Source organism: Aquarana catesbeiana, linkage group LG09 (assembly GCF_042186555.1).
Source record: "Aquarana catesbeiana isolate 2022-GZ linkage group LG09, ASM4218655v1, whole genome shotgun sequence".
NCBI lineage: Eukaryota > Metazoa > Chordata > Amphibia > Anura > Ranidae > Aquarana > Aquarana catesbeiana.
The window spans coordinates 209,687,283-209,712,725 of NC_133332.1; the positions used below are offsets into that span (position 1 = coordinate 209,687,283).

Genomic DNA, 25,443 nt, shown 5'->3' on the forward strand with positions numbered 1-25,443 from the left:
ACTCACTAAGTAATGCTGCATGGATGAGAATCTAACAGAAACAAGCTTTCATAAGTTGCACCCACACTCAAGCAAGACATTATTAACCGCTCGCGGCACGTGCAGGCAGGATCATGTACAAGTATATCATCCTGCCTCTTCTGGGTTAGAGGCGTGCAGCACACCGCTCCTATGACCTCAGTGCCCACCAGGCACAGTGGATTCCAGCTCCTGGTACCCGGCTGCTTTGAGGGGCCGGGGGATCATTTAATCGCTATGTTATGCATGAATTTCATTCATAACAGCTGTGTATCCTATAGTGATGCTGTGGTTGGCCCACAGCTTTCACATGGTACTTGGGCCAATCACAGCAATCCTGTACCATGTGAGCCAATCACAGCACATGGTAGTAAAGCACAGCTGTTATGAATGTAACTCACTCATGACCTTTCAAAACGTTGCTGTTACAGTATTCAACACTTTAACGGCAATCAAAGTGTGTGTAAAAAAAAAAAAAAAAAACTTGATCACCAACGCCCTCAGAACAGTACAGCGTCACTATGGTGACACAAAACTACTCTGATGAAAGTATGTAAAAAAAATTGTAAAATTCCTAATCACAGCCACACCAGTCATATGATGTCGCTTTACTGCATCCTTCTTTTTTTTTTTTTTTTTTTTTTTTTAACAAATTTTATTAAATTTCTTTATTTTCCAAAAACAATTGTGACAAAAAAATTACAACTACAATTAAAACTCACTATGACTGTCTGCTTTCCAAAAAGTTCCATTGTCCTGGCAATTTAAGACCATCAAGAAATGAGGTAGGCCATTTAGTACATCAGGACCTGATCAATTTTCAAATAAATATATATATATATGTGTGTGTGTGTGTGTGTGTGTGTGTGTATATGTATATGTATATGTGTGTATGTATGTGTATATATATATATATATATATATATATATATATATATATATATATATATATATATATATATATATATATATAAATCTCATAGATTTGTAGACGTTACTTTCACACAAACCAATTAACATACACTTTATTGGGATTTTCTTTACCATAGACGTGTAGCAGAATACATTTTGGCCTACATTTTTGAAGACATTAATTTGAATTTATTGGATGTTTTCTAACAAAGTAGAGAAATTTTATTTATTTTTTTCAAAAGTCTTTAGTTTTGTTTATATAACAAAAAATAAAACACCCAGTGGTGATTAAATACCACCAAAAGAAAGCTCTTTTTGTGTGAAAAAATGATACAAATTTAAGTTTCGTACAGTGTTGCATGAACACACAATGGCCCGTTAAAGTAGTGCAGTGCTGAATAGCAAAAAATGACCTGGTGATGAATGGGGTAAAACCTTCAGAAGATCGTGTGGTTAAACAACACTTTCTCTGAGAAATGGGTGCATCTTCCGGCACATCAACCCTAGAGAGCCTTCAGACTCTCATATGCAAACACTGATTTCCTGAAAGTCTGAGAACAGCACGGCTCCCAACTTGTAATGCTGAGACCTACTTATAGGTCACTATGAATGCTACACTATAAGTGCCAGTGTTCTGACAGAAAGCATTGATTCAAAACTTTGATCCATCTTGGGGGTTTGTGTATTATCATTTGTTACATTCTCTATAATAATTATTTTATTAAAGCTGATATCCACGTTTCCTGTCATTTTAAATAGTTTGTTTGGACCAAACAAAGGATTTCCTTCACTAAGTGCTGCACTGGCTCTAAGGCTGCATTCACAGTTCAGCGTTTTGCATTGGGGGCAGATTTGCTGCGATTCTGCCTGTGATTTGAAATCGCTGTTGTGTGAATGACAAATCGGGGGACTCGCATTTTAGATGCCATTCATTTGAATGACACCTAAAACTGCAGTGCGGGACTGCCGTGCGATAAAATGCAGCAACACATGTCGCCCGAAAGTTCAGGAGCTACTTTTGGGTGACATGCTTCCCATGATACGGGTTGCTGCGATTGTAGCATAATTTATTGAGGCAAACCCGTGCCACAATTTTAGGTGTCATTCAAATGAATGGCATCTCAAATGCGAGTCCCACGATTTGTTATTCACATAAGGGCGCTTTAAAATTGTGGGCAGAATCGCAGCAAATCTGCGGCAAAGTGTGAAAGCAGTCTATGCCCTGTATGAAATATATGTAGTTTCAGCTACATATAGTACACAGTGCTGCTTTCTGGCTGTGAGACAGACACTTCCCGTCTCACACCCGGAACAAAATAAGTCAGTCATGGCTATTTCAAAGTTGAATGATACATTTTCCATAATGTAGCATGTTTTGGGTAGCAAGGGTGGGTTATAACCCCTGTGGTGTGTGTGGGTTTTTTTTTTTTTTTTTTGGGCCATCTGTCCCATAGAGATTACCCTTTTGCTTCCTGTCCTTTAGCTGCCAAGTAAGGGAATCCCTAATTCTTACAAGGATCACCAGAACTAGTGTCCCACTAGTATTCCAGTGACAACCCAGAGAAGGCGAATCTCCCTAACGAGGACACAGGCCTGAAATGGTTTCTTATCTATCTCTACTCTATCCAAAACTAAAAAAAAGTTTTGCTTTTAAGCCACTGGAGTTTATTTTTATTTTTTTAGCACAGTGGCAGATACCAAAAGCTAAAACCCAGAATTGGGGTGGAGTTTGCTTTTGAGAAGTTTCTCTAAAAGGTCTGTTTTTCTTTTTTTTTCATTTGTTTTAGGCAAGGGTACAATGCACCAGCCAATTACTATGCGGACTATTATCAAACTCAGTATGATTATGGAGGTGAGTTCCTTGATGGCTTCTTCCTTTATGGCTTGCTTTGTATAATACTTCTATTTTGTATAGCTTGTTAGATTTGATAGTATTATCTTTTTCTGCCCATAGACCACTCTAGATGGGATCGCTATCCTGAAACCTATGATCCTGGCTACAGAGACCCTCGGAGTAGTTATTGGAATTTTGTGTATGCTGCTCGGGAGGACCCTTATAGAAAGGTTCCACATGGTTACACCAGCAGGTCAGTTCCAGACTGGGCTTTATAATATTGTAGTCTTTACTGTTAAATTATAGCAATAAACAATCAGAGCAGATGAGAAAAGAAATCATCAAGCAAGGAACAATGTAGCTTTACAAACAGCACAAGATGTGATACCTCTTCCCACAAAAGCTTACCCTCTAAAGGTTTTATTAGATTATTGGTAATAACAACTGTTGGAATGCTTTGCATTATCTCTTTAAGTAATTCCAGTCCGGGGCAATTCTGACACTCCTCTCCTGTATGTAAAAAACATAATTTTTTGACTAGAAAACTATTTGGAACCCCTCAAACATTATATATTTAACTAGAGACACTGATAATAAAATTGTAGGTGTTTTTATTATTTTTTTTATTTTTATGTCGCATGATATTTGCACAGAAGCTTTTCAAATGCAATTTTGTTTAAAAACAAAAAAAAACACGCTTTAATGAATTTTAATGCACAAAAACGCAATATAATACTCAATTGTTTAGTAAAATATAAAAGATGATGTAATGCCTAGTAACTAAATACCAAAAACTACACACTTTAAAATGGAGTGGAATGGCGACAAATTACGGTAATTAAAAATCTCCATAGGTGAGACTTTAAAAGCCTTTACAGTTTACAAGTTTTGATTCACACAAGAGGTCTGGTGCAAGAATTATTTCCCTCTCTCTGCCATTCACAGCAATGCCTCACGTGTGGTGCGATCGCCGTTTTACGTGTGTATGGGACTGACGTGTGCATTTGCACGGGAGAATCGGGCCGTTTAAAAAAAAAAAAAAAAATGTTTTTTACAATGTTTTCACATAATCAGATCCCTGTCCCATACTGCGCATGTGCCGGTTTACTTGTTCATGTACTTGAATGCCGGATTTCTAGGAGGCCGTAGTGCTGGGGAGAGGCTGTAGGAGGCTTTAGTGAGTTTTACTGCACTTCACCCTCACAAAGTGACTCTGCATCTGGTGGCTGTGGCAGACTAGAGACACGGTGCTTCTAGTGGCAGGCTACAGTGAGCATTGAACTATTTCATTATATATTACAATGTAGTAATAGAAATAATGCATTTTATTTCTTTCTAACACCATATCAATCATGGTGTCAGGATGATTGAAGCACTAACACCCACCGTTCCTTGGAAGCATTTTCTTCCAAGAAGCCAGTCCTTTTTGCAAAATAGGTTGGGGACCACTGCACTATATTACCATTTTTTTTTTTCTATTTTTGAGGCAGGCCTGATTTCCAGTTTAGTAGCGTACTGTATGTAAACACCTCTAAATTAATTTTTAGCCATTGTGATGACATCCAAGTGAGTCCCAACTGTGATCTGTGGAAAGCATGCAAAGACTTAAAAAGTTTAAAAAAGTCTGAGACCCTTTGCACTGCATGGTGTGCTGTTACTTTTATGGAGAATAGGAGAGTTTTAAGCTTAAGGTGGAATTAGTTTTTGGATACATATTTAGATTTTCTTCATTATTAAGAAATGAAGGGAAATGTTTAAAGGTAAGGAGGGGACAAGCGCTACAAACATTACCAAAACCATGCTGGATCCAGGAGGATTGGGAAGCAGTAGTATAGTGCCCCCCCCCTCTCAAACCTGAGTTATTACAAGATCTGATAGAGCAAGAGGGAATGTCGCCCGCCAAGAGGGCACTAACCTGGTGCAAGACCATAATGGACAATTAGAGAAATATGGGGTGGTCTCCCGCAATGAAGAACCCTGCCTGCAGCTGATCAAAACGGATGCCCAAACTAAAGCTACCAGACTCCACACCCAACCTGGGCAATGAACCCCCTCACCCTTGCGGTGAGCTGTCTACACCTACCTTCTAATGGGCTTGTCATCAATCTATACTCTTTTCCTGAAACTTTAGCACTGTATCCACTAGGGGTGCACCGAATGGGTTTTTTTGGTGCCGAAACCGATACCGAAAATAAAAAATTACACTAAGCCGAAAACCGATACCAGAAATGACAGTTTTTAAAAAATATGTTTTTATATAAAATTGTATTCTAGTATACAACATTTTAATTAATATCACCAATTTAAATTAATATGAATTTATTGTTGACCATTATTGGCACCTTTTAAGAAAAATGCAGTCTGCAGTCTCTGACCATCTCTTGTATCATGTCTGCAATCTCTTACTTAAACACATTGCTAATAGTATTAGCAAAATTTCCATTCGATGCACCTCTAGCAGCTATGATACAGGAGATGGTCAGAGACTGCAGACATGATACAGGAGATGGTCAGAGACTGCAGACTTGATACAGGAGATGGTCAGAGACTGCAGACTTGATACAGGAGATGGTCAGAGACTGCAGACTTGATACAGGAGATGGTCAGAGACTGCAGACTTGATACAGGAGATGGTCAGAGACTGCAGACTTGATACAGGAGATGGTCAGAGACTGCAGACTTGATACAGGAGATGGTCAGAGACTGCAGACTTGATACAGGAGATGGTCAGAGACTGCAGACTTGATACAGGAGATGGTCAGAGACTGCAGACTTGATACAGGAGATGGTCAGAGACTGCAGACTTGATACAGGAGATGGTCAGAGACTGCAGACTTGATACAGGAGATGGTCAGAGACTGCAGACTTGATACAGGAGATGGTCAGAGACTGCAGACTTGATACAGGAGATGGTCAGAGACTGCAGACTTGATACAGGAGATGGTCAGAGACTGCAGACTTGATACAGGAGATGGTCAGAGACTGCAGACTTGATACAGGAGATGGTCAGAGACTGCAGACTTGATACAGGAGATGGTCAGAGACTGCAGACTTGATACAGGAGATGGTCAGAGACTGCAGACTTGATACAGGAGATGGTCAGAGACTGCAGACTTGATACAGGAGATGGTCAGAGACTGCAGACTTGATACAGGAGATGGTCAGAGACTGCAGACTTGATACAGGAGATGGTCAGAGACTGCAGACTTGATACAGGAGATGGTCAGAGACTGCAGACTTGATACAGGAGATGGTCAGAGACTGCAGACTTGATACAGGAGATGGTCAGAGACTGCAGACTTGATACAGGAGATGGTCAGAGACTGCAGACTTGATACAGGAGATGGTCAGAGACTGCAGACTTGATACAGGAGATGGTCAGAGACTGCAGACTTGATACAGGAGATGGTCAGAGACTGCAGACTTGATACAGGAGATGGTCAGAGACTGCAGACTTGATACAGGAGATGGTCAGAGACTGCAGACATGATACAGGAGATGGTCAGAGACTGCAGACATGATACAGGAGATGGTCAGAGACTGCAGACATGATACAGGAGATGGTCAGAGACTGCAGACATGATACAGGAGATGGTCAGAGACTGCAGACATGATACAGGAGATGGTCAGAGACTGCAGACATGATACCGGAGATGGTCATATGCAGCTTGCCTGTGCTCAGCAGCCTGCTAGTGCCCATCATATACAGCCTGCCAGTGCCCAGCAGCCCACCAGTGCCTGTCATATGCAGCCCATCAGTGTCCATGTGCAGCTTGCCAGTGCCCATCATGTATGCCCAGCAGCTTTACCAGTGCTCATCATGTGTGCCCATCGTGTGCCCAGCAGCTTTACCAGTGCTCATCATGTGTGCCCAGCAGCTTTAATAGTGCTCATCATGTGTGCCCAACAGCTTTAATAGTGCTCATCATGTGTGCCCAGCAGCTTTAATAGTGCTCATCATGTGTGCCCAGCAGCTTTAATAGTGCCCATCATGTGTGCCCAACAGCTTTAATAGTGCCCATCATGTATGCCCAGCGGCTTTACCAGTGCCCATCATGTATGCCCAGCGGCTTTACCAGTGCCCATCATGTATGCCCAGCAGCTTTACCAGTGCCCATCATGTGCAGCCTGCCTGTGCCCGCATTAGCGGCGATCTCCATGTGTCATGGAACTGGATTTGAATTGCCCGGGCTGCAGTAACAATGTCCCGCCTCCTGTAATCACGTCACGCTGATTCAATGTCCCACCATTGAATTAGTGTGCCGTCTATCACAGGAGGCGGGACATTGTTACTGCGGCCCAGGCAATTCAGCTCTGTGAAACACGAAGATCGCAGCGAGTGGAGGAGGAGGGAGTGGAGCAATGGGCGGCACCCTGGGCAGACCACGCCCCCTTTTCGGTATCGGCTGTTTTTTTTTTTGTTTTTTTTTTTGTTTTTTTTTTTTTTGTCGGCTGAATGAAAAAACACCGTTTTCGGCTGCCGAAATTTCAGTGCACCACTAGTATCCACTAGTTATGAGCCCTTTTTATAAGGTGTATATAAGTCATATAAGTCATATTCAGCACTAACGTACAGCGATATTTGATGGAGTTACCCCTACCCCCTAAGTCTGTACTTTTACTCTATTTTGGTTTGGATACATGTTAGCCTGTTATGCTATTTCTTCTGAACAATGATGTACTGTGGTAAATCCGAATAAAAAAATTCTTAAAAAAAAAAACGGATGCCCAGCTGACTTTGGCCCCCATTGTATTCATCCTCATTCTTCACTCACGGTGAGTATGAATGCAAATACATCTACTGTTCAAACTGTTTGTTTCTATTCAGAATGTCTCTACTCAAAAAATAATTGATAGGGAGAATACAGTTGGAGGTCTTTTAACCCACACTAAGGGATGTTTGTTCTTTGATACAACACTGTTCCTCCTGCCTTTCCCTGCTTACAGGCCAGGTACAGGCCATACGGGAAGAGGTTGTTCATATATGTGGGGATCTTCAAAATGTACAGGAATGTACCAAAGCGTTAGAAAGCTGGGTTAGTGGCATTGAGGATACTTTTCCTCTGTTGGTAACAAAGATGAAGTCTGCTACACGCAGGCTTAATACTACTATTTCTGAAGTCGAAGACATGGAGAACTGTTTACGTTATAACGTTCGGGTTCTGGGTATACCAGAGAAGGCCGAGGGTAATGACCCAATTAAATTTGCTGAACAGTGGCTTATTGAAATCCTTAGCAAGGTCTATCTTTCTTCATTACTTATAGTAGAACGGGCTCATCGGGTCCCTACCCGGCTTCTTAAACCAGGAAATCTACCACGGCCCTTTCTAATACGTCTTTTAAATTACAGAGACAAGGAGAATATTTTGCGAAGAGCGCGAGTTCTAAATGATATTAGATATAATTGATCTAAAATTATGTTCTTCCCCGACTTTTCACCAGAGGTTCAGAAACGAAGGGCAAACTTCCAAGAAGCTAAGAAACGTCTGTTACTCCAAGGGTTAAAATATTCTGTGCTCTATCCTGCTCACTGGTGGTTCATGAAGGCAACGTACAAGTATTTAAAATACCCCAGGATGCACAGGACTGGCTTGACGGTCAATTTAAAATTGGACCTTGGGGCGATGGGCCTATTCTAGTAGGAAATCCACACAAAGCTTGTTGTGGGGACAACTGTGCACATTTAAGTATAAGCCAGGTTGTCGGAGGCTTAATCAGCGATAGCCACTATTTTTAATTTTTTTATTTTTTGGTGGATTTCCCCCGTGTGGAACAGTTGTTTTTTGTTTTATACCTATGTGCCATTTATTATTGTACTTAGTGCAGGCTGGCTAGTAGTTAAATTTTACTTTTGTACTAATGGTAAGTCAACCAATTCAAATTTTCTCTTGGAATGTCAGGGGAATGAATAATGCTTTAAAAACACAATCTGTCTTTGATTATATTTCCTCTTTCTGCCCTGCCCTCGTCTGTCTGCAGGAGACACACGCCACGTGCAATGTGACTAGATTTTTGAAACGTTGTTATTTTCGAGAAGCATACCATTTAGTTTTTACTGCCCATTTGGGGGGTGGGGGTGTCTCTGTTTTAGTTTACACTGGCATAGTGTTCTCATGTAGTAGGACTATGGAAGATGTAAACGGCAAATAAATTTTTTTTTACAATGCAAGCTGGATGAACTTGAGTTGAGTTAATTCTGATATTCTGATATATATATATATATATATCGATCAACTCCAGAGATAAAACGATAATTCTCCCACTCTACAAGACTCTGGTCCGGCCGCACCTAGAGTATGCTGTCCAGTTCTGGGCACCAGTCCTCAGGAAGGATGTACTGGAAATGGAGTGAGTACAAAGAAGGGCCACAAAGCTAATAAAGGGTCTAGAGGATCTTAGTTATGAGGAAAGGTTGCGAGCACTGAACTTATTCTCTCTGGAGAAGAGACGCTTGAGAGGGGATATGATTTCAATATACAAATACCATACTGGTGACCCTACAATAGAAATAAAACTTTTTCGCAGAAGAGAGTTTAACAAGACTCGTGGCCACTCATTAAAATTAGAGGAAAAGAGGTTTAACCTTAAACTACATAGAGGGTTCTTTACTGTAAGCAGCAAGGATGTGAAATTCCCTTCCACAGACGGTGGTCTCAGCGGGGAGCATCGATAATTTCAAGAAACTATTAGATAAGCACCTAAATGAACGCAACATACAGAGATATACAATGTAATACTGACACATAATCACACATAGGTTGGACTTGATGGACTTGTGTCTTTTTTCAACCTCGCCTACTATGTAACTATGTAGGGGGCCTCCTCCCAGGTGCCAATATTGGTACTTGGAGATTTCAATAATGCAATTGATCTGAAGCGGGACAGATGCCCAGCTCCAAGGTCAATGACCTCTGAGCATCTCTCCCCTCTTGGAAGACTATGCTGGAAATTGGAGCTCTACGACATGTGGAGGAGGTTACATCCTGAAGAATGTGCTTATACATGCTATTCTAAAACGCACAATTCACGATCAAGAATTGATTTAGTTCTGTGTTCGGCAGATCTTGTACCATGCATAGTAGATGTTAGTATAGAACCTCGGGGAATTTCAGATCACTCCCCTCTGATAGTCACCTTAACATCAGGGCATCGGGTGTCCAAAATGCCATGGAGCTTGAACTATTTCCCAAAGAGGATGTTATTGCTGCTTGCATTATGGACTTTTGGTCTCTTAATTTTGAGCTCCGCTCCCATATGGGTTGTATGGGATGCTGTCATGGCCTACCTTCTGAGACTGTTGATCCAAAAAATTATTGTCATTAAAACTGCTTCCCGTGGAGAGCTCGAACTTGCAAAGGAACCTCTGCAGCGGAAGCCCTATATATCCAGGTTCCCTCTCCTGATAGCTAGATTAAACAAGGTTATTAAACATATTCACTCAGATCAGGTAGGATTTATGCCCAATATGTCAACAGCAGTTAATATTGGATGTGCATTATTAAATATGCAGGTTCCGGTCCCGGATCATCCAAATCGTGCCTTTTTGGCACTGGATGCCAGAAAGGCCTTCGATAGTGTTGATTGGCTTTATCTATGGGCCATTCTGGAAAAATTTGAGCTTGGTTCAAATTTTTGCCAATGGGTACGGTTGTTGTATGCAGCTCCTATGGCATCAATTGGGGTTAATGGCCTCCAATCTTCTACTTTCAGACTTTGCTGGGGCACTAGGCAGGGGTGCCCATTATCCCCCCTGCTCTTTACCCTAGTTATGGAGCCCTTGGCTTGTCTTATGCGGGCTTCATCTGATGTTACCGGTCTGATTAGGGGAGATATGGAGGAAAAGGTATCATTATATGCAGACTATCTTCTTTTTTTGACCAATATTCGCTCGTCTTTACCGGCAATAATGAAATATCTTAAGGAGTTTGGTAGGTTTTGCGGGTTACGTATAAACTGGGAGAAGTCCACCTTGATGCCCTTAGATCTCCCCCAGGACCCACTACCATCCTTACTTTCTCAGCTCAGGGTTGTGTCTTCTATAAAATATTTGGGTATAGCTATTTCTGATTCCCCTCCGTCATATATTGTAGACAACATACTTCCGCTACTCGCTAGAATCCAAGACCAAAAGTAAAATCTGGAATAAACTCCCTCTCTTGTTAATAGGCCGTATTAATCTAATTAAGATGATATGGATGCCTCAGCTTCTGTATTTTTTACATAATGCTCCAATCTGATTGCCTTTACGGATTTTAACTAAGATTAATAGTATATTTAGGCATTTAATATGGCATACTAACCCCCCCCCAACCCCCCGGTAATAAATTGGAGACTCAAAATCTCAAAAAATGCGGGTGAACTGGCAGTTCCTAACACAAGGATATATTTCTTTGCATCACAACTACAGCGTTTTGCTGGATGGGAGCTTGAACAGCTACCCCTTCCTGCTCGACGATTGTTTTCCTATGTATTTAAGGGTCGGTCACCACTATATGTTCTAGACTGGGTAAGAGGGGCGTGTTTCATGTATGGATATGCCCACCTGTAAGTTAATGTGTAAATTATGAAATAAAGTAAAAAAAGATGGGTATTTCATACCCCACTAGATATACTCCCACATGGGAAAATGATAGACTCCCCCAACTTTCAGTTCTTAGAGGCTTTCAGAAGTGGGAAAAATCAGGAATAACAACGTTAGTTCAGCTGTATGAGAACAGTTTACTTGAGTCCTTTGAAGAGTTAAGGTGAGAGTTCCCTTTACAATCGAATTGGTTTTATCAGTTCTTTCAATTGAGACATGCTCTGCATGCTCAGTTTTCGTCCACTGAAATACTCTTTTCCCCTACCCCTGTTTTTGACAAGATCGTACAAGCAAGATTAACAAAAGGTCTTACCTCTGTGACATATAGGGTGCTGTTCGATAGATTTCTGTTGAACTTTCCCATTCGCTCTAGGGCCGGATGGGAACAGGATCTTTGTCCCATTCCGGAAGAGGTCTGGGAAGATGCTCTCCGTTCTCTGCCTCGAGTATCCCTCTCTCCATCACACAGACTGACCCAGACCTTTATCCTTCATAGGGCTTATAGAACTCCTCAATTTTTGCATACCATTGGCCTGAGATCTGAGCCAGCCTTTGCTAGATGTGGTAACACAGGTACGTTGATACTTCTTTTCTGGCAGTGTCCTAAACTCCAGAGATACTGGACAGAGGTGATTGGTACTTTAAATGGGCTACTGGATATCAATATTTAGGCTTAACCACTTATGTGCCTATTGGGCTACTGTGATAGCTCTGCTTATACTTTTTCTCTAGGCAACACTATTAGGTGAGCACTCTTTGTTGCCCGCAGACAGATTGCCCTTAAATGGACCTCTCCCCATCCGCCGACCGTATCTGACTATATTTCACACTTTAATAGGATTATGATATTTGAAAAACATACATATTTTTTTTAAGTAACGCCATTAATAAGTTTGATGCTATCTGGTCAAAGTGGCTTGAGTCTGTCCCTGGCATCGGTATAGACCAATCTGTATTATGTATATTGTAATATCAGATATTGGGCTGCAGGTGACCATCTTAATAGAGGTATTTATGGGTAAATGTATAGCTTTTTGGATTTTCCCCTTTTCTGTGAAAGCTGTATTTTGTGGCCACCCTCAGTGTTTCTAAGCATTAAAGTTTTTTTCTTTTCTTTTTTTTTCTTATACTCCAAGAAATAGGGTGGGGGGGGGGGTCCATTCTCCTCCTTCTCCCTATTTTAATGTTTGCATATAAAAATAAAAAGAATCTGATTAAAAAAGGAAGGGCCACAACAGTGGCTTGCTTGAGTATATTTGTATATCTTAATCATACAATATAGTACACAGGCATATCTATTCATACACCATGGGTTAAAGGCATGTACCTTCATAGATTGGACACTGGCAAGCTTTGAAGGACACGCCTCCTGGGGAGTCTCCCCTATAATCCAACCTCACTCTGTTAGTAAATAGTTTTTTGCCAGTGTCTAAAGGTGATCGACCTCTTCTCTCTCCAAGGGAAATCAGCTTCGCTAATTTTATTAATTTTTCTTTTATTACTTTATTATTTTCTTAGAAATCTTCAGTCAAACCTCATTGTCTTCTAATGTATACACAGGAGTGTATCTGGATTGGTGCAACCTCTGTGAAACCTTGCTTACTGTACCCAGATCCCATGCTGTGGGAATGGCCTGTAAGGTTTTGCTTCGGCACTGGATCTCCTGTAAAGTGCTTACCTTGGCATTTGGTGCAACGCTTTGTTAGCCACAGGGTGCTGTACAGGTTCAGGGCTGTAGTCTATCTCTGTGGAACTCAGTTACTAAAGACCTCTTCGGGGGTATACCCACTGTGACGGCCGAAGCCTGGACTTTATATACAATCCAGCGTTAACAGGTAAGACAGGGTCACCCTGTATCTGACCATTGCTGTAAAATCGAGGCTTTGTTTGGAATATATTTCACAGTGCAGATCTTTCAAACTTAGTGCTAAATTTCAACCACTCAGAGTTTAGTGTCAGGTGGATTCGTTGCAGCGTGGTCCTACACCTTGGTTTTCATTTACTTGTTCTGGATACGCTTACACGATCTCCTGCACTCTACTTTTGTGAGTACCCCACAGCGTAATACCCTCACTTGTAGCTATGATGAACACCAGGAAATGGGAAGCCAGTTCTAAACAAGGCCCTCACAACACTTGGCCCAGAGTAATGATGTGTCCTTTGTCCTCCATGAGCAGGACCTGGTTTTAACACTGGTCTCTCTATCGGATTCTAGCTGTATGTCAGGCATGCAACAAGCAGCCTACATGACAGAAGCTGAATTTTCTGCATCCATGTTCCAATTCCTTGGACAGACTATGGCCTTAATACACATGTCTTTGTCCAGGGCTCATAAATGCCCAGCCCCTTCCCATGCTCTCGTTTCTCAACCAGAGTCAGATCCTAACATGCCAGTCCTAGGGGACGCAGAATCTGAATGGGATGAGGAGGATTTTGGGGCAGTGTTGGAGAAAGCTGCAAAGGAAGCTTCATGCAACATGTTTGCTAGTGTTGATGAGCCTCTGTCAGCAAAAAGCTTTAGCTTATGCAAATTGGTTTTCCTCTGGCTCGCCATGCGCATTTAGACACAGAAACCTTCAAAAACATGCAAAACATTCTGTGTTTTCATGAACAGATAGAATATGCAGTTTATAATTTGGGTCACTCATAAGCGGGTTTTCACACCCTAGTAATCTTTGCTGAACTCTATTCAGTGGAAAAAAGTTTGCAATAAAGTGGGCTATTCCTGTAGCTGACCCTGCCATTTCTTTTGTAAACCAACATCTCACTAACTTTTGAAGATGTTCCTTTCAAATATTCCACTAATAGAAAATTTGAGACTCCTAAAAGCTCACTTTAGCCTGGCATGGCCAGCCTTGCAACCAGCTCTCATGACTATTTTTGTATGTCCAACTGCAGCTAACTGGAGTAGGACAATGAATAACCAACATGACCCTATACTTCAGGACTGTGCTGTTGCTGAGAAATTTCAACCATTGCCGTTGACTCTCTTTTTTGGGCAGATGCCTTGAGCACTTCACAAGGCAAATATCCACAATGGCTCTAATCTCCATTAATTTGTGCAGAATCTTATGACTAAAGACTTGGATGGAGGAAGCTGCCAGTAAAAGGCGCCTCACATATATGCCCTTCTAGGGAAGATGTCCATTTGATGAGGCACTAGGCCAATTAGAGGGGTCACAGGTGGGGAACGTTTTGCTTCCTCAGAAGAAAGGTATCAAAACCACCCTCAGGAGCCCTTAGCTCCTTTAAACACAGAGCACCACATGCTTTGTGATGTTTGGCACAAGGCTTAGCCTAAAAATGCCATCAAGTCTTCCCCAAAGCCCTCTTCACAATGAAGGTGCACTCTCCTAAGAGTGGAGAGATGTCTAATACGGTTTGCATCTAGGTCCCAGACCTGTGTCCAATTGGTGGTTCTAAAATGGGTCAAGGATAGAGTTCAAAACTCTACTGCTTCACTACTTTCTTCTTTCAAATCAACCAAAAACTGTCTAAAGACAGTCAGATTTGCAGAATGCCCTGCACCACACCTTGTCCCAGAGAGTCATTGTACCAGTACTGTCAAAAGACAGGTTCAAGGGAGTCTGTTCAAAGCTCAAATGGGATATTCTTCCTATCCTGAACTTAAAATCTTAATCTCTCAACAAATTTCCTTTTAAATTCCAAAATTTCGCATGTAATCCACAAGATCGGTAATTGCCTTTCTGAGACAAGGGGAGAATATGGCCTGTTTCACATGGGCTTCAGCTTGTATAAGAGCAGTGTGAATAGCAAGCTTTGACAAAACATGTCGACCGTGTTTTTTGTTTTTTCCTTTAACCGGTCGATGTCTGCTGGCATTCGACCCGTGTGTACGGGGCTTAAGGCATCTGTGGACATCCAGGATGCTTATCTGCGTATATCCATTTACCAACCTTATCAGCAATTTTCTACATTTTGCTGTGGCAGACAAATACTTCCAGTTTGTTGCACTGTTCTTTGGCCTATTCTCAGCTCCCAGGGTTTTTACAAAGGTCTTGGCACCGTTGCTTGCCCTCCTCTGAACTCAAGGCATTCAAGTAACAGACTATCTAGATGGCCTTCTCTTCTCTTGAAGGATTCATCTAGCTTACAACTATCAGCAAATGTCCAAAAGATAACTCTGCTGCTCCGGTCTTTTGGCTGACCAGTTTCAACAAATCTGCTTTCCAGCCTTACCTGGACTTGCAATACTTGGGTCTAATCCTAGATGCATCCTAAGCAAAAGTCTTTCTTCCAAATAAAAAATAAAAAAACAAAATGTATTTCTCGAAGAGCTCATGCTCTGCAACTGAGATCAAAAGAAATTCCACAGTGAGCTTAGCCACAAGAGTTCTGGGTCTAATGATTTGCCTCCTTTTGAGGCAGTACCTTTCGACCAATTCCACTCAAGACCTAACTAAACATTCTGTCAGCATGAAGAAAGCAGGCTCTTTCCCTGGACTTACCCTTGCTCCCATGGGTAAAATCTTTCCTTCCCTTCAACTGTAAAGTTCTTACAACAGATACAAATCCCTTAGGCTGGGGAGGAGTCTACCAATCCTTAACTGTTCAGGGAACATGGTCAAATGATGAAACCAAACTCCCCATCAGCATCTTGGAGCTCATAGCAGTCAGGTTGTCCCTCCAGCCCTGGACCTCCCTTCTTAAGGGACACCTATTTTGGGTGCAGTTGACCACATTGGCATACAGTGGGGCAAAAAAGTATTTAGTCAGCCACCAGTTGTGCAAGTACTCCCACTTAAAAAGATGAGAGAGGCCTGTAATTGTCATCATAGGTATACCTCAACTATGAGAGACAAAATGTGGAAACAAATCCAGACAATCACATTATCTGATTTGGAAAGAATTTATTTGCAAATTATGGTGGAATATAAGTATTTTGTCAATATCAAAAGTTCATCTCAATACTTTGTAATATATCCTTTGGCAATGACAGGGGTCAAACGTTTTCTGTAAGTCTTCACAAGGTTGTCACACACTGTTGCTGGTATGTTGGCCCATTCCTCCATGCAGATCTCCTCTAGAGCAGTGATGTTTTGGGGCTGTCGCTGGGCAACATGGACTTTCAACTCCCTCCAAGGGTTTTCTATGGGGTTGAGATCTGGAGACTGGCTAGGCCACTCCAGGACCTTGAAATGCTTCTTACGAAGCCACTCCTTCATTGCCCGGGCAGTGTGTTTGGGATCATTGTCATGCTGAAAGACCCAGCCACGTTTCATCTTCAATGCCCTTGCTGATGGGAGGAGGTTTGCATTCAAAATCTCACGATACATGGCCCCGTTCATTCTTTCATGTACACGGATCAGTTGTCCTGTTCCATTTGCAGAGAAACAGCCCCAAAGCATGATGTTGCCTCCCCCATGCTTCACAGTAGGTATGGTGTTCTTTGATTGCAACTCGGCATTCTCTCTCCTCCAAACACGACGAGTTGTATTTTCTACCAAACAGTTCTACTTTGGTTTCAACTGACCAAATGACATTCTCCCAATCCTCTTCTGGATCATCCAAATGCTCTCTAGGAAACCTCAGACGGGCCCGGACATGTACTGGCTTAAGCAGGGGGACACGTCTGGCACTGCAGGATCTGAGTCCCTGGTGGCGTAGTGTGTTACTGATGGTAGCCTTTGTTACGTTGGTCCCAGCTCTCTGCAGGTCATTCACTAGGTCCCCCCGTGTGGTTCTGGGATTTTTGCTCACCGTTCTTGTGATCATTTTGACCCCAGATCGAGGGTGATTATCAGTGGTCTTGTATGCCTTCCATTTTGTAATTATTGCTCCCACAGTTGATTTCTTCACACGAAGCTGCTTGCCTATTGCAGATTCAGTCTTCCCAGGCTGGTGCAGGTCTACAATTTTTGTTTCTGGTGTCCTTCGACAGCTCTTTGGTCTTCACCATAGTGGAGTTTGGAGTGTGACTGTTTGAGGAAGTGGACAGGTGTCTTTTATACTGATAACAAGTTCAAACAGGTGCCATTAATACAGGTAATGAGTGGAGGACAGATGAGCCTCTTAAAGAAGAAGATACAGGTCTGTGAGCCCAGAAATCTTGCTTGTTTGTAGGTGACCAAATACTTATTTCCCACCATAATTTGCAAATAAATTCTTTCAAAAATCAGACAATATGGTTGTCTGGATTTGTTTCCACATTTTGTCTCTCATAGCTGAGGTATACCTATTATGACAATTACAGGCCTCTCATCTTTTTATGTGGGAGAACTTGCACAATTGGCTGACTAAATACTTTTTTGCCCCACTGTATGTCAACCACTAAGGGGACACGAGGAACCTTATTAACTTGAATAAAACAAACCTGATTCTCTCCTTGAGAACAATTCACCGCTCATTGATTTTCTGCTGTCCATCTCCCTGGAGTGTACAGTTGGCAGGTGGATTATCTCAGCTGCCACCACTTGGACTGTGGGGAATGAAACCCGGGTCCTAAAAAATAGAGGGATTTCTGAGTCTGATTCCTACCTTGCTGAGAGCAAGAAAGACTACTTCCAGAAAGAGCTATTATTGTTCCTGGATATCTTAGTTTACCTGGTGCGAGCACAGTCAATTCAATCCAAGAGATTCCATTCCTGGAAACGGGTCAGTCTAGCTCTTTCTTGTAAAAACCTTTGTTGAAGGTATTTCTTATATCTAGCCCCCTTTGCAGCATTCTGCACTTTCCTGGGACCTTAAAGTGGTTGTAAAGGCAGAAGTTTTTTTTATCTCAATGCATTCCGACCTTCCTTCATGGGGGGTCGAGCAGGAATGTGCCTCGAGTACCATCAAGGGCCAGGTGTCAGCCTTGGTGGTTTTCTTCAGCGTCCCCTGGTCTCGCACTCCCTGGTGTGTACCCTTTTTTTTAATTATTCAAGGGGTTCGACATCTGTCTCCACCGATGTGGTCTCCTACCGTTGTGGAACCCGAACTTTGGTGGTTTGAGTTCTACGGAAGCCTCTCTTTAAAAATAATCAGGAGATTCCCCTGCTTACTCTGTCTCGGAAGGTGGCCTCTTTGGTGGCTATCACCTCTGCTAGCAGGGTGTCGGAACTGGTGGCGTTACCTGGTCGTATACCTTACCCAGCATTACAGAAGGTTAAGGTGGTTCTTCCCCCTTGTCCATAGTTCCTTCCTCTGATTTCCCTTTGAATAAGGACATTGTGTTGCCTTCCTTGTGTCCCTAGTCAACACATCCTAAGGAATTTGCCTTATCTACCCTGGCTGTGGTTTGGGGTATTCAGGTGTATTTGGCAGCCACTGAGTCTTTTTGGTGGTCAGACTCGCTGTGGCCAGGAAAGGGTCTGCTTCTTCTGCGATCATTTCTGGTTGGATCAGACAGATGATGACTCTGGCCTATTCTGTCAGGGATCGGGTTCCTCCTGTCCCGGCGCATTCTTCTCAGGCGCTTAATGCTTCTTGGGCCTTCTGTCATCAGGTGTCCATTGCGCAAGGTTGCAAGGCGGCCACTTGGTCGTCGGTGTACACTTTCACATTGTTCTACGAAGTGAATGTGCTGGCATCTGCAGATGCTTCTTTTCACCACAAGGTTTTGCAGGCTGCTGTTTTAGCGGGTCTGTTCCCTCTTGAGGTGGTATTGTTCAGGTCCAGCTCCAGTTCTGTGTTGAGCTCCTGTTACCTGGTTGGCGCCAAATAGGGTGTTAGCCTTGGGATTTTTTCGTTGTCCCACCCCTCATGTTTGGCATTGCTTTTGGGACATACCTATGGTTGTGAATAATCGAGCGCTGTGTCTGTCAATGAACAAAAGAGAAAATGGGATTTTTGACTTGCTGTACAAAATACATTTCTCTGAGTTCATTGACAAAGTACCCACCCCTCTAAGGAGTTTTAATACTTCTGACACTGCTTTGTTACTAAACTGAAGCCCTATAGCAGAAAGAGGGTGTATACCACCTAGGACTGCAGATAGGCGTAGCCAAATTTTTTTTTTTTCTGCCTGTCCTACTCCTGTAGGGGGGCGGTATAACCCTATGGTTCTAAATAGTGGAGCGTTGTGTCTGTCAAAGAACTCAGAGAAATGGATTTTACGGTAAGTCAAAAATCCCATTTTTTTTTTCAGCTTATCGATAAAACTGATGTATCATGTGAGATATGTAGAATTCTTATTTAGCATCTTTTTTAGCAGGGGTTATGTGCTATTATGCGCCCACTCCACCAGATCTGTTGGCGTATCCTAGGCCTTTTGGTATCTATTCTCTGTTGCTCAACTTTGTACAGCAGTTCTTCTCTTAATGCTTTCTCAGTTTAACCAGGTCGATGTCCAAACTACTGTGGATGCAGCTATGACCACAAGGTTCCTGCAGTAGCACTATGATTTAGTTTTTTGTTTTGGGATCCTTTTTGGCACAGTTGCATTTGCCTAGTTGTTGCCCACCCTTTGAATTCGGTCACTTTGTAAAACGTGGAGGCACACTGTGTTAAGTCCAAGGAAGTGAATGTCATTATGTGGACTTCTGTATTTGTCTGACAAGTTTGTCTCTGTTGGAGCATTCACTGAGACGCTCAGGGCTGTGGGAGATGAGAGAAGCACACAGTGCAGCTATGCCTGCCCCTTCCCCCCTGCTGCTCATTCACAGAAGCCTTTGTATTCTGTGAATGAGTTAACAGAATACAAAGGTTTCTGTGATTGGGCAGAAGGAGGGGAGAAGTGGGCATAGCAGCTACAAACAACTCTAGAGTGATAGCTGTCTTCTGGGAGTGCAATAAACGATCAGCTATAAATAATAGAGATAAGTCCAGGAGATGTCATGGATCTTGTTGGACATGACTCATAGTGCACCTTCACATTTTACAAAGGATCTGAATTGGGTTTAGCTTTAAGATGAGCAGAATTTAGGCTTCTCTGCTAATTCCATATCTTAGGGGTTCAGTACAAGACACAGGACCCCCCTCGAAAACTCTCCTTGTTACTTTGCATTGCTGGCTAGAAAACTAAGGACTCAGGGTGGTAGAGTTATAGGAGGGATGCCAGAATCCAATCACCTGAAGGCATGCGCCTATAAACCATCTTGATTAAAGTTGCCTGTGTCCTGTACTGTACTCCAAGATATGGAATCTACAGGTAAGTCAAAATTCCACTTTTTTTTGTTTTATAAAAATCACTTTATATAAAATCCTTCATTCTGAGGATGAAGCAAGTGTCTTTTTTTTTTTTTTTTTTAACACAAAAAGATGAATTTTTACTTGTAGATTCCATATCTTGGAGTACAGTAAAGGAAAGTTTGTTTTGAGATCACAACACCAAGAGATGTATGCCTTCCATCCAGGAGAAGTGACCCTAAGATAGAAGAACCTATTAAGCTGCTCTTAACCTACTGTATGTGCTGATCTCATAGTTAAAATTAAAAGTAGACTTGAGAAACTTAACATTAATAAATCACCGGGACCAGATGGCTTGCACCCGAGGGTACTTGGGGAACTCAGTCAACTAATTGCCAGACCATTGTTCCTAATTTTTACTGACTGGAATGGTACTAACTGATTGAAGAAAAGCCAATGTAGCACGAATATTTAAAAAGGGCCAAAAATACATCCCTGGGAATTAGACCAGTTAGCCTAACATCGATGGTATGCAAGCTCTTGGAGGGGATGATAAGGGACTATATACATGATTTTAGTAATGAGAACGGCATCATTAGCAGTAATCCAGCATGGATTCATGAAGAATCGTTCTTGCCAAACCAATCTATTAACCTTCTATGAGGAGGTGAGTTGCCATCTAGATAAAGGAAGGCCCGTAGACATGGTGTATCTGGATTTTGCAAAAGCGTTTGACACAGTTTCCCATAAACGTTTACTGTACAAAATAAGGTCCATTGGCATGGACCATAGGGTGAGTACATGGATTTAAAACTGGCTACAAGGGCGAGTTCAGAGGGTGGTGATAAATGGGGAGTACTCAGAATGGTCAGGGGTGGGTAATGGGGTACCCCAGGGTTCTGTGCTGGGACTAATCCTATTTAATTTGTTCATAAACGACCTGGAGGATGGGGTAAACAGTTCTATCTTTGCATTTGAGGACGATACTGAGCTAAGCAGGGCAATACCTTCTCCGCAGGATATGGAACCCTTTGCAAAAAAGATCTGAACAAATTATTGGGGTGGGCAACTACATGACAAATGAGGTTTAATGTAGAAAAATGTAAAATAATAATAATAACTCTACATTTCCCCAGAACCTCTGGGGGGATCTAGGATGGAAAAGGACCTGGGGGTCCTAGTAGATAGGCTCAGTAATGGCATGCAATGCCAAGCAGCTGCTAACAAAGCAAACAGAATATTGGCATGCATTAAAATGGGGATCCACTCAAGAGATAAAATGAAAATTCTCCCACTCTACAAGGCTCTGGTCCAGCCGCACCCAGAGTATGCTGTCCAGTTCTGGGCACCAGTCCTCAGGAAGGATGTACTGGAAATGGAGCGAGTACAAAGAAGGGCAACAAAGCTAATAAATGGTCTGGAGGATGTTAGTTATGAAGAGAGGTTGCGAGCACTGAACTTATTCTCTCTGGAGAAGAGACGCTTGAGAGGGGATATAATTTCAATTTACAATTACTGTACTGATGACCCTACAATAGGGATAAAACTTTTTCGCGGAAGGGAGTTTAACAAGACACGTGGCCACTCGTTGAAATTAGAGGAAAAGAGGTTTAACCTTAAACTACGAAGAGGGTTCTTTACTGTAAGAGCGGCAAGGATGTGGAATTCCCTTCCACAGGCGGTGGTGTCAGCGGGGGGCCTCAATAGTTTAAAAAAACTATTAGATAAGCACCTGAACGACCGCAACATACAGGCATATACAAGGTAATACTGACATATAATCACACACATAGGTTGGAGTTGATGGACTTGTCTTTTTTCAACCTCACCTACTATGTAACTATAGTCATCCTGAAGGTGTAGCTAAAGGAAATATTCAAATCCTCTGTTTCCAGACCTATTTTTGGTTAACATAAAATTACAAACACATGCTTTCCCTTCAAACAGGTATGACGTGTATGAAGACCGTTGGCAGTATGATCCACGCTATGTTGGTGGCTTTGATGACGAGATTGATGCACGTAGAGATCTTGCCAAAGACGACTTTGATCGGCGCAGCATACACAGTGAGCATTCAGCCCGCAGTGTGCACAGCGAACAAAGCGTGCACAGTCGTCGCAGTAGCTTCAGCTCTCGTTCACAACAGGTGTGCTACTTGATAGTGTCTGTTCTTATGTATGTTGATTATATGCCAGTTTTTTACAGTGTAATTTGTCTGAACTTTCCTCTAGAGTCAGATCTACAAAAGTGATCAGGATCTGACGACAAATGTGTACAGCAACCACCCTGCTAACACTGCCCACGGGGACTATTCCTACAGCATGTATCCAAATGAATATAGTACACAGCAACCACTGGACAGCTCTCAGTATGTCTACTCGAGTGGCTCAGAGTGGCAGCCAGTGGAACAAGGTATCTCTCGTCAAATAAGCAGGCAAACCACGGTTTACATATCCCATAGTAAATTGGTTCTTGCCATGTTAAAGTGTATGTCGATCCAAAACATTTTTGCTTTTTCTGGATGGAATGTGGTAGGATTAGAGCCTCTCTTGTGTTTCACTTCTATGTTGTGTTTTGTTGGAAAGATTTACCGTCCATTTAAAGTCAAGGTTTTACCTGACAAATAAGGAAGAAAAATCTGTGGCTGAGATGCAAACTGCAGTAAAATGCTGATAGGAGATCTAGCTTTTGGCCTTTTATTTTGCCAAAGCCCCTGAACTCCACTCAAAAGTAAAACTCTCCTCTTGAACGCAGAAGAATCGCATTCAAGAGAGGAGTGTTTTAACCGAAAAATGCCAGATGTGGCAAAAACGTGTCTGAACGCACCTAAACATTAGGCGCGTTTTAGCGCTTCAGCATTTATTTCAATAACCAGAATAAATTAAAACACTGGCCAATGAAATAAACACCCGAACACTGCTAAACTCTACCTAAACTGGGTTGAAAAAACGCAGCATTGGCAAGTTTATAACACTGAAACCGTGTTTAAAATAAACCAGCGTGCATGAGACACACTTACTCTACAAAAAAAAAGCATTTTTTTACTTTCAATATTTTTACTAAGTTTTTAAGGGAAGAAAAATCAATTTATCTGTGATGCTTTGGGGATTTTCACTCACTTTGTCTGGTCAAGACTAGGGATGAGCCCGATGTTCAAGTCGAATGTAAGTTCGACTCGAATGTCGGGAGTTCGCCGAACAGCGAACAATATGCGGTGTCCGCGGCAAATTCGAACACCGTTGAAGTCTATGGGACGCTATCTTTAAAAATCAAAAGTGCTAATTTTAAAGGCTTATATGCAAGTTATTGTCATAAAAAGTGTTTGGAGACCTGGGTCCTGTTCCAGGGGACATGTAGCGATGCAAAAAATGTTTTAAAAAACAGCCATTTTTCGGGAGCAGTGATTTTTTTTTTTTTTTTTTTAATGCTTAAAGTGAAACAATAAAAATGAACTATTCCTTTAAATATCGTGCCTGGGGGGTGTCTATAGTATGCCTGTAAAGTGGTGCATTTTTCCCCGGTTTAGAACCGTACCACAGCAAAATTACATTTTTAAAGGAAAAATTGTCATTTAAAACTGATCGCGGCTGTAATGAATTGTCGGATCTTGGCAATATAGATAAAGCTCATTGAAAAAAAACATGGGTCGCCCCCCAGTCCATTACCAGGCCCTTTGGGTCTGGTATGAATATTAAGGGTAACCCCGAACCAAAATTAAAAAAAAAAACAAATTGCATGGGGGTCCCCCTAAAATCCATACCAGGCCCTTCAGGTCTGATACGGAAATTAATGGGCACCCTGCACCAAATTTTAAAAAGGCGTAGGTGTCCCCCCCCAAAATCCATACCAGACCCTTTAGGTCTAGTACAGATTTTAAGGGGAACCCTGTGCCAAACCCTGCGACGAGAGCGCCCCCCCTCCTGAACCGTACCAGCCACATGCCCATAACATGGGGAGGGTGCTTTGGGGTCTTACCCCAAAGCACTTTGTCCCCATGTTGATGGGGACAAGGGCCTCATCCCAACAACCCTTGCCCGGTGGTTGTATGTGGCCAGGGGCTTATCAGAATCTGGAAGCCCCCTTAAACAAGGGGACCCCCAGATCCCAGCCCCCCCCCCCCATATGAATTGGTAATGGTATTTTATCCCTACCATTTCACCCAAAAAAGTGTCAAATATGGTAAAAAAAAGACAAGAAACAGCTTGGGACAAGTCCTTTATAAAAAAAATAAATAAAAATGTTTCGCCTTGTAAATTCATGCCGCCAGACGGACTGAAGGGGGGAAAAAATAAAAAAATTCTCTCTCCTGAAAAAAAGGCTTTTTTTTTTTTTTAAAAAAAAAAAAACTTTTTTTGCATTGTTACATGCCTCCCGGGCAGGACCCAGGTCCCCAAGCACTTTTTATGACAATAACTTGCATAGAAGCTTTTAAAATGAGCACTTTTGATTTTTCATGTTCGTGTCCCATAGACTTTTAACGGTGTTTGTGTGTTGTTCGAAATTTTTTTCCTATTCGGTATGTTCTGGTGCGAACTGCGAACCGAACTGGGGGGGGGGGGGGGTGTTTGGCTTATCCCTAGTAAAGATCCTGTCTTCTACCTTCATTTAAAAAAATAAAAAAATAAGAGCGAGGGGTAATCACTCTGCACAAGCTCCAGATAGCAGTAAAAACACAACAGGGATCCTAATGCAATCTATCCAGATCAAAGTAGAAATATAGTTTTGGTGGGACAATATGGTACATTTCAAAGAGTACTCAAAAATGTAAAATATTGCAGCTTAACGATCCTTAAATGTGTTGGTTGCATTTACTTTTCTTCAGGCTTTTACTCCTATATTGTTACCTGGTAATCTTGCAAATAACACCCTTCCTGTGCCTAGGGTACATACGCTCACTCACGCCACTGTATCTATAAATGGAGCCATGGTTGCCACCCTGGGACAGGGCTACAAACTTGTCTTTCTCCATTATATGGGGTTCAGGGAAACTAGTTTACAGAGGATATCTTGAAAGTCAAATATCATTGTT

General features: G+C 42.1%; 1 protein-coding gene across 5 annotated transcripts in view; it reads left to right on the forward strand.

The window, feature by feature from the left end:
- Positions 1–25,443, forward strand: part of SEC16A (SEC16 homolog A, endoplasmic reticulum export factor) — a 123,575-nt gene that overhangs the window by 24,121 nt on the left and 74,011 nt on the right. For all 5 annotated transcript variants that reach the window (XM_073599616.1, XM_073599619.1, XM_073599617.1 and 2 more), the window contains 4 exons: positions 2,718–2,782; positions 2,885–3,017; positions 22,362–22,560; positions 22,646–22,826. In XM_073599616.1, coding sequence (XP_073455717.1) covers positions 2,718–2,782; positions 2,885–3,017; positions 22,362–22,560; positions 22,646–22,826 — 578 coding nt within the window. The remainder of the gene's footprint in view (positions 1–2,717; positions 2,783–2,884; positions 3,018–22,361; positions 22,561–22,645; positions 22,827–25,443) is intronic.